At 34.8% G+C, this 14,018-nt stretch overlaps 2 protein-coding genes across 3 annotated transcripts; both read right to left on the bottom strand.

Moving 5' to 3' along the window:
* Nucleotides 1–2,724: 2,724 nt before the first annotated feature.
* Nucleotides 2,725–6,019, bottom strand: LOC21409067 (protein yippee-like). 2 transcript variants are annotated; one of them, XM_010096797.2, is made up of 6 exons: nucleotides 5,798–6,019; nucleotides 5,486–5,590; nucleotides 3,810–3,853; nucleotides 3,236–3,344; nucleotides 3,092–3,147; nucleotides 2,725–2,989 (listed from the first exon to the last, which is right to left on the bottom strand). In XM_010096797.2, the coding sequence occupies exons 2-6, from the start codon at nucleotides 5,579–5,581 to the stop codon at nucleotides 2,905–2,907; spliced, it is 390 nt and encodes a 129-aa protein (XP_010095099.1). In that variant the 5' UTR covers nucleotides 5,582–5,590; nucleotides 5,798–6,019; the 3' UTR covers nucleotides 2,725–2,904. The 2 variants fall into 2 exon arrangements, with proteins under 2 accessions (XP_010095099.1, XP_024020496.1); XM_024164728.1 differs by having other exon boundaries at nucleotides 5,486–5,593.
* A 2,933-nt stretch (nucleotides 6,020–8,952) lies between these two features.
* LOC21409068 (chlorophyll a-b binding protein CP29.3, chloroplastic) lies at nucleotides 8,953–11,313 on the bottom strand. Its single transcript, XM_010096798.2, has 2 exons — nucleotides 10,655–11,313; nucleotides 8,953–9,492 (listed from the first exon to the last, which is right to left on the bottom strand). The coding sequence occupies exons 1-2, from the start codon at nucleotides 11,168–11,170 to the stop codon at nucleotides 9,172–9,174; spliced, it is 837 nt and encodes a 278-aa protein (XP_010095100.1). The 5' UTR covers nucleotides 11,171–11,313; the 3' UTR covers nucleotides 8,953–9,171.
* Between the last annotated feature and the right edge of the window lie 2,705 nt (nucleotides 11,314–14,018).

Below are 14,018 nucleotides of genomic sequence, written 5' to 3' on the forward strand. Positions count from 1 at the left end.
GGAATTAGGAGCCAAGTTCAACATTCAAGCCGCTGCAGTGGAATTGAGTACCCGCTACAGCGTAAACTCCAGCAACCCTGCCCTTGGATGCTGCCGCAGGCGTTGCAGCGCCAACATTTTACGCTGCAGCGCCCCCAAGAAACTGAAGACCCGCTGCAGCGGGAAAGCCTGCACTCTTAGGGTTTTTTATGGAATTTTAAGTGGTGCTGCAGCGGGAAAGTGATCCACTACAGCGCCTCCACGCGTTCTACAGTCTTTTAAGGCTTCATTTGCACTTATTTCGAAGGAGGTATAAATAGATCTTGACAAAAAAACTTAAGGGGAAACTGGAAACACAAAAACAGAACTACAAGAGTAAAATATGAGGTTTTGGAGGGCATGCCTGGAGATTGGACAAGAGCTTGAAGATTTGGAGCATGTTCTTCAACGAGTTTTATTGCCTTCTTCTCCTTTCTCTTTTTTCTTCTAGATTTTGTATTTTTCTTGATTGTGTGTAGATCATGGATATGAGATTTGGATTGTCTATAGTTTATGCTATGGGATTCTTGATGTATACTTTTAGCTAAACTCTTTAAAGCTAGGGGTTTGATGTTGTTTTACCGTTGCTATGTTATGAAGATTATATATGCTTGTTAATGTATTTTCACTTCAATCCATTTGTGTTTCTCTATGCTAATTGTTTTAATTTGTGTTTTCATAAATTAGAGATATAGACATGTGGATTTAAGCTTGGGAGGGTTATTTTCACATGTTAGATTTGGGAAAACACAACCTAGAGTTAGTTGAGTTTGGGAGGCCAATTAATTCGGGTAATCAATATTAGGTTGCTTAATTGATGCTTGATTTGGTTAGGCTAATAGGGATATTGTTTAACTAGGTCTTGCATATTATTTTACTCGGCACTCAGGGGAGGGAGTGAAATTACTTTCAAAATCCTAAGATTAATGAATTGAGTAAAATTAGTTAACAAGTTTAAGAATCGGATTAGCATAGCTCGGTAGGATGAAATCGGACCCCTAGCAACCTTAATACCATCAAAGTTCCCTTCGATCCCTTCTTGTTTCTAAATTTCTTCTTTACTTGCTTTGTTAGTTTAATTCTATTGTTTTAATTGCTACAGTCACTCGAATTTGATTGCTTAGATAAAGTTATAGTTATTGTAATTGCAGTACTTAGTTTAACTTGCAAAAACTCAATCTTTGAGGGACGATACCTGTATTTAGGTATACTTTATTACTTTGTGATTCGTTTACTTGTGAGCACATACATACTTCAATTGAATCAAAAGCAATTTCGCAACACTATTCCATCATGTTAAAAGTATGTAGAATAAATAGTTTCTAATACAAATCTAACGGCTAAAATAAGGAACTACTGGTAGTTTATTTTTTCTAATCTTACCAGAGAAGTGTTTTTTTTTGTTTGGTTCCTGCCAAATTCTCTAATGTTGTAGGCCACAACAGAAATAACCTCGTGAAGGGATAACACACCATAATAGCCCTGTTTGGAGTTGGTTTTATTTTTATTTTTTACATTTTTCAAGAAAGAAAAAATGAAAAACGGTAGAGAAACGGCGTTTAACACAATTAAAGACAAAAAAACAGAAATGAAAACAATTTTTTGATTTAGTGTAAAATGAGAGATAAATGAAAAATAACTTTTAGTCGTTTTTCATTATTTGTTTCTGTTTTCTCTTCTCTCGAGCACAAAGAAAGAGAGAGACATTAATGGATTTTTTATACTGAAAATAATTTCTTGATAAAACTACCAAACACATTTTCAAAAATTATTTATGTCTGAAATTGAAAACATTTTCATTTTCATTTTCATACAAAAATAAAATTATTTTAAAATGAGTTCCAAACGTACCTAATATGTCCGAGATATTTTGGCCACAGAACTGCAACAGAAGAAATAATACATGCAAGTGTCACGGTCGTCCAGTTAGAATTTAGAAAAACACTAAAAACTCCGATCTGATGTAGATTAGATGCTTTCTTAGCCCATGACAATAACAAGAAACCAGCACTTTACGGATCATAATCAACGCACATTGATAGATGGATTATCAGCCTTTCAGTTAATACTTTTTTTTTTTTTTTTTTTTTTGCCCCCGAAAGCAGTGCAACCCGGTACTTAACCTGCTCAAAACTTGGTAGTGACAGAAGATGCTCGGTACTAGACTACATCAAGATTTTTGTGTACAAAAATACAGTACCTGAGAAATATCTTGATATGTGGAGAGAAATGGCGAATATAGAAATTGGAAGCAGAAAAAAATCCACCCGAAATCCAATGCTGTGTCTAATTCGCATGTTTGATTCATATTTCATTTTTCAAAAGTCAATATTCAAACGTATGAACCAAAAAGACCTGCAAGTATACGGCCACGTATGCTTAATTGTTTCCATGTTACATCACGAGTATTTTGAAGACGGCTTAAAATAGACCGGTTTAGAAAATAGTCATTAAAGGATAAAAGCATTATTTTTAAGTTTCACCGTATGATTGTGAGACATATTTGATTCATTAAAGTTTAACAATTAGTCAATCCCCCTAAGCTTAATTTGTGGAGTAACTAAACGAGGATATGCCTTGTGTGTTTATACCACTTAAGCCACATATAGTAGGAAAAGGCAATGGCTATTTGTCCATTACTTGCCAACAACCGTGCCTTAGTTGTCTAATACCAACATACACAAACCTTTAACATTGTAGGACATGAACACAGGAAAGTTAGAACACATTGTCATAATCAACAATAAAATGTTATTGTTATTGAAGAACGAGCGGGCGAGGAGCCACCCCAAATGAGAAGTTTGCAGTTTTGGAACGAAAACATGATTTGAACAATATCAATGGAGAGTTAAAGAATGTACAATTATTATTGGATATCAATGGAAATCAAGCATCATCTGCATCACTTCCGCCGACCTGCGTCTCATGACTAACCCAAAAATTGTTTCCGTCAGGACCCGAAACCTTGACCCTGTCCCACATTTAAACCAACAGATTTTACTTGCAAAGATCAATTTATAGTTACTAGTATTGGATCCTTTTCTCTTACTCTAGATCTCTATAATCTACTAACCGTTCGAGAACAGATTTTCCTTCCTTGTACTTTTGGCTCTTTTCATGGGCAGTCTCCTGAAAGAAATCATAAAAATAACTTATAGAGGCAAAAGAATGTACAGAAATTATAATCCATCATGGTATCACTGCTTCTCAATCTTACATATTTCCACCCAACAATCGAGCCACAGCCAACACAGAAGATGTCAGCAACAGTGTGCAATCCAGTCATCATCAATCTCTCCTCTTTCTCTCCCAAAGAGACGTTAACTCTGTCAAATAATCAGAGATAAGAACTACCTACTAGGAAGGATTAATCATGTAATGTGCACCGACTTCTTTTCACCAAGAAATCAGCCTTGATCATCCAATTTTAAATCCAGCTCTCAAAGAAACCACTTCTATATGCACACGTATAAAACTGACAAAAAGGGCCTAGATTCCAGGGCATTGGAGCTTATTAGTGGCCACTGGCTATTCCATCATTACATTGTGATAAGACGAAAGCGTTGTTATTATACACAAAACCAACTATTGCATATACAACAGTACACCAACCAAGGAAGTGCGAACTCGGCAGTATAAGATTTCTGGTTCTACTAGTACAAAAAACCCCTTAACTTCTACATGGCACTAGAACGTGGTTTAAGAGTCAAAACTTAGTGATAGGGTTATTAGTCTGCATACTTGTATTCATACTGACACAAGTGTAAGGGGCACACATAAAGAAAACTTACACCTTACTGAAGAGATAAGCTTTCCCATGCCTGCTGTGGAAGGACTGAATCAAACACAGGCAAAACACGTAGTCAGAAATTTGCTACTCACAAAACTCGCTTTCAACATTTGTAGGATGCGAGAAATTAAAAACTCTAAAAATGTCAAAATAATAATAATAATAAAATAAAATAAAATGAAAGAATAGAGCTTTTAGCAAACTGAATTAGCATTGAAGTGTATCCTAAAACTTGTCGCGATTATGGCCCCGTTCATTTCACTGATTCGAGTTTAGAATTCGAGTTTTGTTATAGTAAAAAGCTCTAAAAAACAGCCACATCTAACTTTTTTACTACAGTAAAAAGCTCTCATATAAAGTCACATACTCGAATTAAAAATTCGAATCAGCGAACTAAACGGGCCCTACAAATTAAAATGTAGCTTGACCCAGCATCATATGTGATTCAACTCCACTTAAAGTCCTATCCCCTCTAAGCTCGTATTATTTGTGGCAACAAATACGAGAATACATGCACTAATGCATGTAAATTCCATAACTGCCCTACCAGGAAAAGTATCTTCTGGACAAATTGGCTAAAATGCTAAAGAATACTTTAGAATCAAACAACAAAATGTGCTTTCAGCTTACTAGAAAGCTAAAGAATGCTTCAGAACCAAACAACAAAATGCCTTCCTACTACATATAAGCACACCACATAAGCAATGAATATCAAAAACTAGTCACTACTGTGCAAGAAACCGTTCCTAGATGTACCCTAGTACTCAAAACGAGGATCAATATTAAGACATACGCATTCTTCCACATATGGTAAGGTGTTGTAGAAAGTGTAAAGATGCCGATAAAGCCTAATCGTTTTTTGAAGTACCCCCACCATGCACCCCAAAGGCTAATCGTGGCCAAAGACTTAGTTAACCATTCGAAGTGTACAATGTAGTTCTTCTTGATTACAAAAACAAAAACAGATTTCCAAAAACGTTCTCAAGATATGAACTGTGAATGATGTAGCATTCTCTCGCATTACCAAACAAAACAACCACAAAAACGAAATGCAAAATCTACACTACACGGCATCGTTCAAGTCATAAATCACCAAACATTGAAAAACATGTAGCACTTTCCTTATTAGTTTCAGAATCATTATAAAACACACCCTCACTCGCTCCACTCAAAAGGCCATAATGCTGATCAATAATACAAACATTACAGAACATTTAAGTGGAACAACGAAGCTTAACAGAGCAGCATTTTCCAGCTCCAACAAGATCATACATTTAGGAAGATAATTACTTGGGGAATCTTAAATTCTCATTTTTCCAATTTAGGAAAAAGAGAGAGAGGGATATCAAAGGGCCAAAATTAAAACATGGATATAAACTATGAACAAAACAGCATCTATTACGTCGTGATCATCCAGTATTGTTTCAAAATTTTTTTTGTTTCTTTTTTTTTTTTAAGGGTGGAACATGAATGTTGTTTCACTTGATATTAAGATAACATATCTAACAAAACAAAGCTTCCCAGAAATTTCGCGGAAACAGCACAAACGCATTATCAGGGGGGGGGAGGGAACCAAGGGAGTTGCCAACACCCAGATGAAAATTCTAAACGAAAATCACAAAACCAACAAAAATTTTGACTGATTAAAAAAAAAAACCAACATGATATCAAAACAACCTTGGAGACGATGTCATCACAAAGAGCAAGGTGGGTCCGGCAGTGCCTGCAGCTGTAGATCTTCCCCTCCAAACTCACCACAAACAACCTCCCCATCCCTCAAATCTCCTAACAAAACAAAATTCTCAGCCAAAAAAAATCCAAGACCGGAAATAAGAAGATTAAGGATTTCAGCCAGAAGGGTCGTTGAGAAAACCGACCAAAAATAATAGTAAAGAAGAAGAAACGAAAGGCAAGATCCAAAATGGGAAACAAAAGGCAAATAAGGAAAAAATAAAAGAAGATTTAGAGAGAGAATCGTTGAAAATTTACCTGCGCAGTTTAGCTTCTGATTTCCTGTAGTTCGCAAGAAATGTGGGCCGAGAAGCTATCGCATCTCACAAGTCACAACACAACAATTATAAATGGCTTTTTTTTTTCCTTCTTCTTATTAATCTGTAAAAGTGGAGCATTGACAAGACGTGTATATTACGGTTTTTTCTCTTCTTTTCGTTTCGCTCTTTTTGAAAACTTCTTTTTTTTAAAAGAAAATTAATTAACTGATAAGTGATAAGTTTCTTTTGAAACGATGCAATTTAATATGAAAATAAAATAACTAAGGAAAGCATAATTTAACTGTTTAATCCCTTTGTTTGCACGTATTTACATATACTGCCAACAATTATTTTTTTAATTGGCGTATTGGCCATAATTCCATAAACTAGTGGTATTTTGTCCAAAACCTAACTCCTGGCATTATCTTCTCATCAGCTTCCAATATTTTACTTGGAGACAAAACCCATGAACGCGCTTTCTTTTGCCGAGCTCTTTCCTTTTTCTTTTGCTATATTTGGTAAGGGGTGAAAAAGTAAAAGAATGGGATTGAGTCAATGAAAGGAGGAAAAATAGGGGAAAAGGGGGAGTTTCAGCAAAAGAAAAATCAGGGGGCTTCTAATTCTTTTCTCCGTGGGATAAGCATTATTATTAGTTTTAGAATTATAAGTCAAATTTTATAATTATTTCTTCCGCCCATTTGATTTGATTTGATTTTTTTTTTAAAATACACAATTTTCTTATTAATAGCCATGACATAGTACGCAAAAAATAAAGTTAAAGGTTTGATACAGGGTTTTAGAACTAAGAATTATGATTTTGGTTTAAATTTTTATTTATTTATAAAAAATAAAAAATAGTTTTTAAAAATTAGTGTTTAGTTTTGATGATTATAGTTTAAAATTTGAATATTGATGTGATGTTTTAAATTAGAATCACTCTAAAAAAATAAAACCACCTCCTCCCTTAATTTTAGATGATTCAAATCTCTAATTATGATTATGATTCTATAACTATAGTTTAGATCCAAATTCAAACCATAAATCATGATTTTAATTCTAAAACTGAAATTGTAATTAACCTATTATTCAGATAATGCTTTTCCTAATATCTTCATCTAACCATGGATACTTAAGGTAAGGTATAATCGTAGAAGTATATTTCTGTAATTAAAAAAAAAAATTGAAGAAGTATATTTCAAATTTTCAATCATATTGCTACTTATTTCCCTTCTATATTAAATGGAACCTGAGAAAAATATTCTCCTTCTCTCTTGCTGAGTTCTCTTTCTCTCGTGGTTGTCTTCTCTCCTAACAAATGTGGCATCAAGTCACGGCTACTAATTAGGATAATAGTGACAGATGGGTTCTCGATGAAGCTTCAATTATCTGTAGAGTTCAATAATGGGCGTGATGATGATGTAGTTGAAAGTGACAATAAAATTAAAAAGGGAACAAAAAGAAAAAGGCATGAAAGCACTGTGGCAACCACTTAAGATTCATGAAGATATGTGAAAGCAAATACCATTATATTTATTTTTCTTTTTAAACAAACAAAAAAAAAAAAAAGAAAGAAGAAAACACTTTTGGCTAACTTGAGAAATGGAGCTTTGTCCAATCATGCTAATAAGTTTTCACCAATTTCACTCTTTTTTATTTACCTATCAACTCCTAATAACTTCAGACAAGCTAAATATGGTATGTCCTGAATATATATGCATCATGCGTCTCAAAAGAGTCAATAACTTAAAGGATTATCATAAAGTGTTAGTTTATCTTTTTCTCAAATTCATCAAAAAATTTCAAAAGCAATTTATTTTTATTTTCTGATACAATGTCAATGGCAAGTCTAAAAACAAATGGACGTTGGAAAATAAAATGGATCTGGTTTAAAATTAAAAAAAAATAAAAAATAAAATAAAAGGTGGTAGGAAAAGCAGACGAGTTGAGAGAGAGAGAGGGGGCTTTTAAATTTCGAAGGTAGCACACAAAATTCAACAATTTTGAGGTGATGAAATTGACTTCAAACCTAGTTGGTGGCTCGTTAATTCTTTAAGCACTATGTCATGCACCCACAATTGATCAAATTAGAGTAAATACAATTGTCGGATTTGCATATTATCATAGAGAAAGACTTCTAAACTGGAAATTGGTATCCAATTCTTTCTAACCAAAAATGAAAAAAATAATAAAAATAAATAGAACCAACTCCATTGTCTGTCCAACTGTGAGGTCAGCACGCTTTTCATGCCGAGTGCTAACAGCATTGTTGCTGTAGCATGAGCACCGCCCACTAAATTTTGCTATAAAGAAAAAACCAAATTATGAGTGAGTTTCTTTTTTTTTTTCTCATTATAGTATAAATTAATACGAGGCATGTATTTTTATCTCACGTGTTTCTGTTTGTTTTCTTTTCTTTCATGCCATTTTGATTGCTCCCAAGTATAGAATTAAGATGTTTAATTCCTAGCAATCCTTGCATTTGTTTATTAAAAGAGAGTAATTGGCCTTCCAATTAACAGCTCAAGTGTTTGAAAGAAATTGATAAATTAGGCTTCATTCACTTCGTCGATTTGAGTTGAGATATGATTTTATTTGAAAGTATTTAACTGTAGCAAAAAAAATGTTAGATGTGACTATTGTGAGAGCTTTTAACTGTAACAAAATTAAAATTAAAAATTTAAATCGGTGAAAAGAATAAAGAATGAAACTGAAATAAGAGGAACAACATTAATTCTGTGTCGTTCGAAAACTCTGAGGATGTGAAACCTACACTTGTCCATCATATCCACCGAACGACGCGTCAATAAAGACACGGACAAAGATTGACAAATTTCATAAGCTGGGTTATGCTCCAGTGGGTTCTCTTTCAGGGGGTGGCTACGTGGCTTTGCCGACCTCCAATGAGTTGTCAAAGGCCTCATAGGCAATCCATTGTACATTTTTGTTTCTATGTTTAATTTTGCTTAATTACATGTTTTTGGAGTTTGATTAGTGGGCGGTCAGTAAGTAAGAATTGTGATATGATTGCACATTTGAAGCAAACAATAGTGGAAAATGGCAGTCAAATAGTGCATTATCTTTTCTTAGACATACACATGTATAAATATCATAAATATTAAACGAAGACATATAACGTGATGACGATCATGAGTGTCCAAAAGAATAATTGGATACATATTATAGGACGTTAGTGAAATATTAGAGGTCTCTTATGAACAAAGAGAAATTACCGGAATAATACTATAAGACATCGATAGTGCTGAGCATCGTTCACTACTACTAACTAAAGGTGAATCGTGCACTAAAGGAGCTAACCATACCTTCTATCAACGGTGGTGCTCCCGTTGAGTATTTTTCGAGAGGCCGTGATGATCACTTGTTAAAGGTAGCTATGAAACTGATTGGGCCTTTTCCAGTGACAGCGGCTTGGATGCCAAATATGAGGAAAGCAACCATGGCGAGGCGAGCGTGCTTGATCTCAGCCAGTTGAAGCCTCTCTTTCTCTTCCGGGTCATTGGCCAAGCCCAATGGGTCAAAGAATTGCCCACCAGGGTAAAGCCTCTTCTCTGGGTCAAGCTCTGCGTTTCTTTGGAACTCGATGTACCCAATTACTACAACCTCTATCCATATTAATGTCGAAAGTGAGAATGGAAGTGGCTGCCCAAGGTAAGATGATCCTTCAACCAGCTCCACCTGTTAACAAAAAGTAATGATAATAATAACAACAATAATAACAATAATAATAGAAAATAAATGTTAAGCCAAAAATGCTCACAATTATATAATAAAAGACAAAATTACAAGTTTTTGTACTATTGTGTGATAGTGTTAATGTATCTGTACTATTAAGGGATCATATATATTGTAATTGTAGTTTTTTAAGTGTCCGTATAATGTTAGTTTACGGCTTTACGCACCAGACAAAAGTATAAATGGAACATTTTTAATTTGTCAGAAACCGCTGCTATATGTTTGTCATAATTATGCTTGCGAGGTAAATAGCTGGACTAATCAATTATTAAGGTTTGTTTTCCCCATTATATGTGACAGTTTCAATGTATTTTTACGAATATAAAGTGATTATACACTGTATTTTGCTATAAAGCGACTACGTCTGGATGTTCGTTCTAGACAAAAGGAAAGTATAGAAATACATGAAAGCTTGTAATTTTGTTAATTTGTCAGCATCCGCTGCCATCCCTTCAACAATTATGATTGTGTAGTGGACCACCATTAAATTTTTTTTTCCTGCATGGCTGAGAAGAAGACACGGATGACAGAAAATGCTCTGCCATGTATTTGAGGACGTATCCAGAGAAGACGACACAATTGGAAGATCATGCATGCATGAAATGATGCAGCTAATGGCGCCAAAAAGATCATCCTCCATGCGGAATGTTTAAGGTTTCTTATTCTTCATGTAAATATATTATTACAATAATAACAAACATGTTATAAATTACAAACACACGTATATATACTTAATTAAATAATGCTACAAAACACCATCTGATCATTTATTAAGCTTTGTTCATTATATCTGATATGCGTTAATTGACTTATAATTCATATATAATTGTTAGTTAATAAATTTCTAATCCTTGAAAATAAAGTTGTGTAATATAACTAACTCAAATGTCATGTACCAATTATAATACTAACATTTAGTAACTAACATATTTGGTTTGCTAAGCATTATTATTCATACCTAAAAACTACTATATGGGGAATTATTAATATTGTTGACTTATAGTTATAACATGCATGCAAATATATATATATATATATATGAATCAATTAGTAAGTCTTTTCCATAATGAAAATCCAAAAACTAAAATAATAATAAAAAAACCACCTTGCCAGCGTCTTGCCATGCAACGCCAGTGAGTGCCTCAACGGCGATCGCTCCAAGCGCGCCAAGCATGGCCCAGCGGCCATGAATGAGCTCGCACTCTCGGAACCTCTGAATTCCGAAGACCTCCGAGTAAGGCTGAAACGGCGTCGGATTCACTTCCGCCGTCTCCACCCTCGCCCCGATCACTTCTCCGGCCACATTCTTGGCCAGGTTCTGGTCCAACGAGTCCAGCTCGAACTGCAAGTACTCCGCGGGTTTCGCAAACCCGAACGGGTCGAACCCTCGGTCCCCAACCATGGTGCCGTCCAGCCACTCCGGTGGCTCGGTCCCCGGGAACCACACGAGCCGCTCACCGGACGAGAACTTGGGCTGGGCCTTCTTAGGTGGCGTTTGTGGCGGCGGGGATTTCTTGCCGAACCCAAACCCGAACCGGGCCTGGAATCTCCCGGTGTTTGGACTCGGGTTGTAGATTCGGGTTCCGAAAAATCGTGACGTGGCAGCGGCGGCGGTGGCCATGGTTTGGAGTAATCTTGTTAAGGTTGAAGAAGATGATCAGATCAGTGATGTTGGAGTGGACAGAGTTGAGTTGGAGAAGTGGGGGCTGGTATATACAGAGAGGGGTCTCAGGAATTATGTGATGGGTGTGAATGATTGGGTTTATCCTAGTTTTTTTTGCCTTATCTGCTGGCTTTGAAGGTTGGATGGTTGATGGAGGCTTCACCTTCTTTTGTGGGGCCATGGTAAATTATGCCCTCTTTCTTTCGCTATCTCTATATAACATAATAATAACCATCTAGAGCGGGAACTATCGTGGTTAAAGGTTTAGGTGTTAGATATGATCGTATGTAAAAATTTTAAATGAAATATTTGCCTTACCAGCTAAATATTTATTTAAAGTGTCTAGTATCATGCTCCCCTTATTATGAGGTAGTTTCAACAAATATTCCTGTTAATATTTAAAAAGTCTATTTGTTTCGCTTGTTTAAATTTTTTTAACTAAAAGTGAATTCATTTAAAAAAAATTATTGATAATGGAAAATTTTAAATTAAATTTTTGTAAGAGAAAATATTATAATAAAAAATTCAAACTAATAAAATAAATTGGGTAACATTCAAAGAGATAAACTAACACTAGTCATCCTTTCCGAACTTTATTTCTCTTCATCAAAAATATAATACAAAACAACATGGCAAACACGCCGGTTGTTTTGTTTTTTTTTTTTTTCTGAAATTTTAGCCATCAGTACATATAATATATATATATATATATGTATATATAGATCTTCTTCCATCTCTCGGGTGGGACTTTTCCCCTTGATCATGACATGTTTTCATTATGTGTTGTATTGGCAGTGGACATCATTATGGGTAAATTGTGTGTCCATCAACATTCGAACCTTGTTGATGGTTTATTCTTATGAGTAAAGTGAAACCATAAAACCTATAATGCAAAAAATATTAATTCCCACACCTACGAGTAATGAGTTCAAAGGCCCATTTAGCCAAAAACAAAAGGGCGCATTATCAGCTTGTAGTAGGAGACAATGTTTTGGACATAACTTCCGTGTAGGTCCATGCAAGATACACAAGCTCGCCCAAAGGTAGTCAATGTGATACTTTTCCAATGGACGCCACGCGTCGTTAATTTGTAGATAGGAGTTTCAAAATCAGTTTTGCTTGAACTACAAGTTTGGCTAACCGGCTCTTGTATGGAACTTCCGAAAAAACAGTCATGTTGTCAACCTGAGCACACAAATTGATTCACTAATTGTTGTTTATTAGGCAGTCCTCATTAATGTTTTACTTTAACAATCAATGAAGTTATCGTGTTCTCCTTTCTTAAGCACGAAAGACAAGCAATTTTAAGACAAAGCAGTCAAACACAATAAAATAGCTAATAAATAGACAATAAAGTAAAAATACACCCAAAAAAAAAAAAAAAGGATATGAGTGAAAAAAGAAAATTAAACTAGCAGTCTACTTAGTGGCAGAGCCATTTTTTTTCAACAAAAAAAAAAGAAAAAAAAGAGGACTTAAATCTAATTAAAATGGAACTAAACAACAACAATGTTTTTCATTTATCTATTCATATTTTTTTCTGAATAAACTAAGCTTGTAATGGAGTTTAATATTAATTTTTAACATTTATTGTTCAAAATAGGTGAATTTATATAGTAGTGATATAGTTGGTTTTTTATTTATTAGAGATTTTAAATTTGACATAAGAGTGCTTAAAAGAAATCAAAAACTTATAGTATAATTTAATTTTTTTTAAATGCCATGAAACTATTGTAATAATTAAAAAAAAAATTAGGAGCAAATGAAAGGTAAAAAAAAAAGTCTAAAAACTTGTAAAAGAGGGACAAAATTTTAAAGGAGTTAGAGCGTCGAGAGGGCTAGTTCATTGTATTTTTAATATATAATACACTAAATAGTGCACCGTGCAGACTCTACTCATAAAGTATAGGCCGTTATATATGCTTTTTATATATTTATTTTGTTTATTTTGATAGGCCTAGCTAGCTCTAAATTTTTCCCATGTTGCACGTATGGATAATAACGTCAGGATTAGTGCGGGAATTTTGGACGGGCCGCCCGCGACTATCCGAAAAGTCTGAGGATTTGCCCGAGCCCGAACCCGACCCGCCCGAGATTTTTAGGCCGCCCGCCCGAGCCCGAATTTCACTTTGAACGGGCCGCGGGCTTGTATTCGGTGGCCCGAGCCCTCCCGAATTGCCCGAATTTTTTAAACTTTTTTTTAATATTAAGTTATTTATATATATATTAGTATTACAATTTATATATATATTAAATTTGAAATGAACACACGAACTATATAAAAAAATTATTTCTTTATTAATTTTTAAATTTGTAATTTACAAATACAATGTAAAAAGTAAATACATATTTACAAATTACAAATTTACAATTTAATTTGAAGCTGAGGGATCGTCTTCAAAATTAAATGTTAATCGATTAAATTCATCGATCCATTCTTGGCTTGCCGGTGAAATTGTATCTTGTAGACGTTGATCGGCCCGATCCCAATCCTTAATGCAAACCAAGGCTTCAACAATATCCCTTTGCAATGCATTCCGGCGTTCCTCAAGTATTCTTCCTGTCGTACTGAAAGCTTGTTCGGATGAAATAGTGGAGACTGGGATCGAAAATATATCCATTGCCAATCGAGTTAAGATTTGTCAAGTTAATGCCCGTGCCCTCCACCATTGAACTAAGTCAAACGATTCTGCCGCACTGCCGACTACTAAGCCTTCACTGAGGTACGCCATAAGCTCGTTGAAGCTGCTGCCGCCACTGCCACTTGTTGATGAAGATCCACTTCCACTCACAGCTTCCGTTTGAG

The sequence above is a fragment of the Morus notabilis genome, unplaced genomic scaffold, assembly GCF_000414095.1.
Source record: "Morus notabilis unplaced genomic scaffold, ASM41409v2 Scaffold42, whole genome shotgun sequence".
NCBI lineage: Eukaryota > Viridiplantae > Streptophyta > Magnoliopsida > Rosales > Moraceae > Morus > Morus notabilis.

What these genes read in the sequence shown, in the direction of transcription:
- LOC21409067 (XM_010096797.2), bottom strand. Translation starts at nt 5,581, where the DNA reads ATGGGGAGGTTGTTTGTGGTGAGTTTGGAGGGGAAGATCTACAGCTGC. An exon ending in GTGATGACATCGTCTCCAAG is followed by an intron (nt 3,854 to 5,485) that starts GTTGTTTTGATA and finishes TGTTTGATTCAG; the next exon opens with TCCTTCCACAGCAGGCATGG. An exon ending in GCTTATCTCTTCAGTAAGGT is followed by an intron (nt 3,345 to 3,809) that starts GTAAGTTTTCTT and finishes ATTATTTGACAG; the next exon opens with AGTTAACGTCTCTTTGGGAG.
- LOC21409068 (XM_010096798.2), bottom strand. Translation starts at nt 11,170, where the DNA reads ATGGCCACCGCCGCCGCTGCCACGTCACGATTTTTCGGAACCCGAATC. An exon ending in CATGGCAAGACGCTGGCAAG is followed by an intron (nt 9,493 to 10,654) that starts GTGGTTTTTTTA and finishes TTTTGTTAACAG; the next exon opens with GTGGAGCTGGTTGAAGGATC.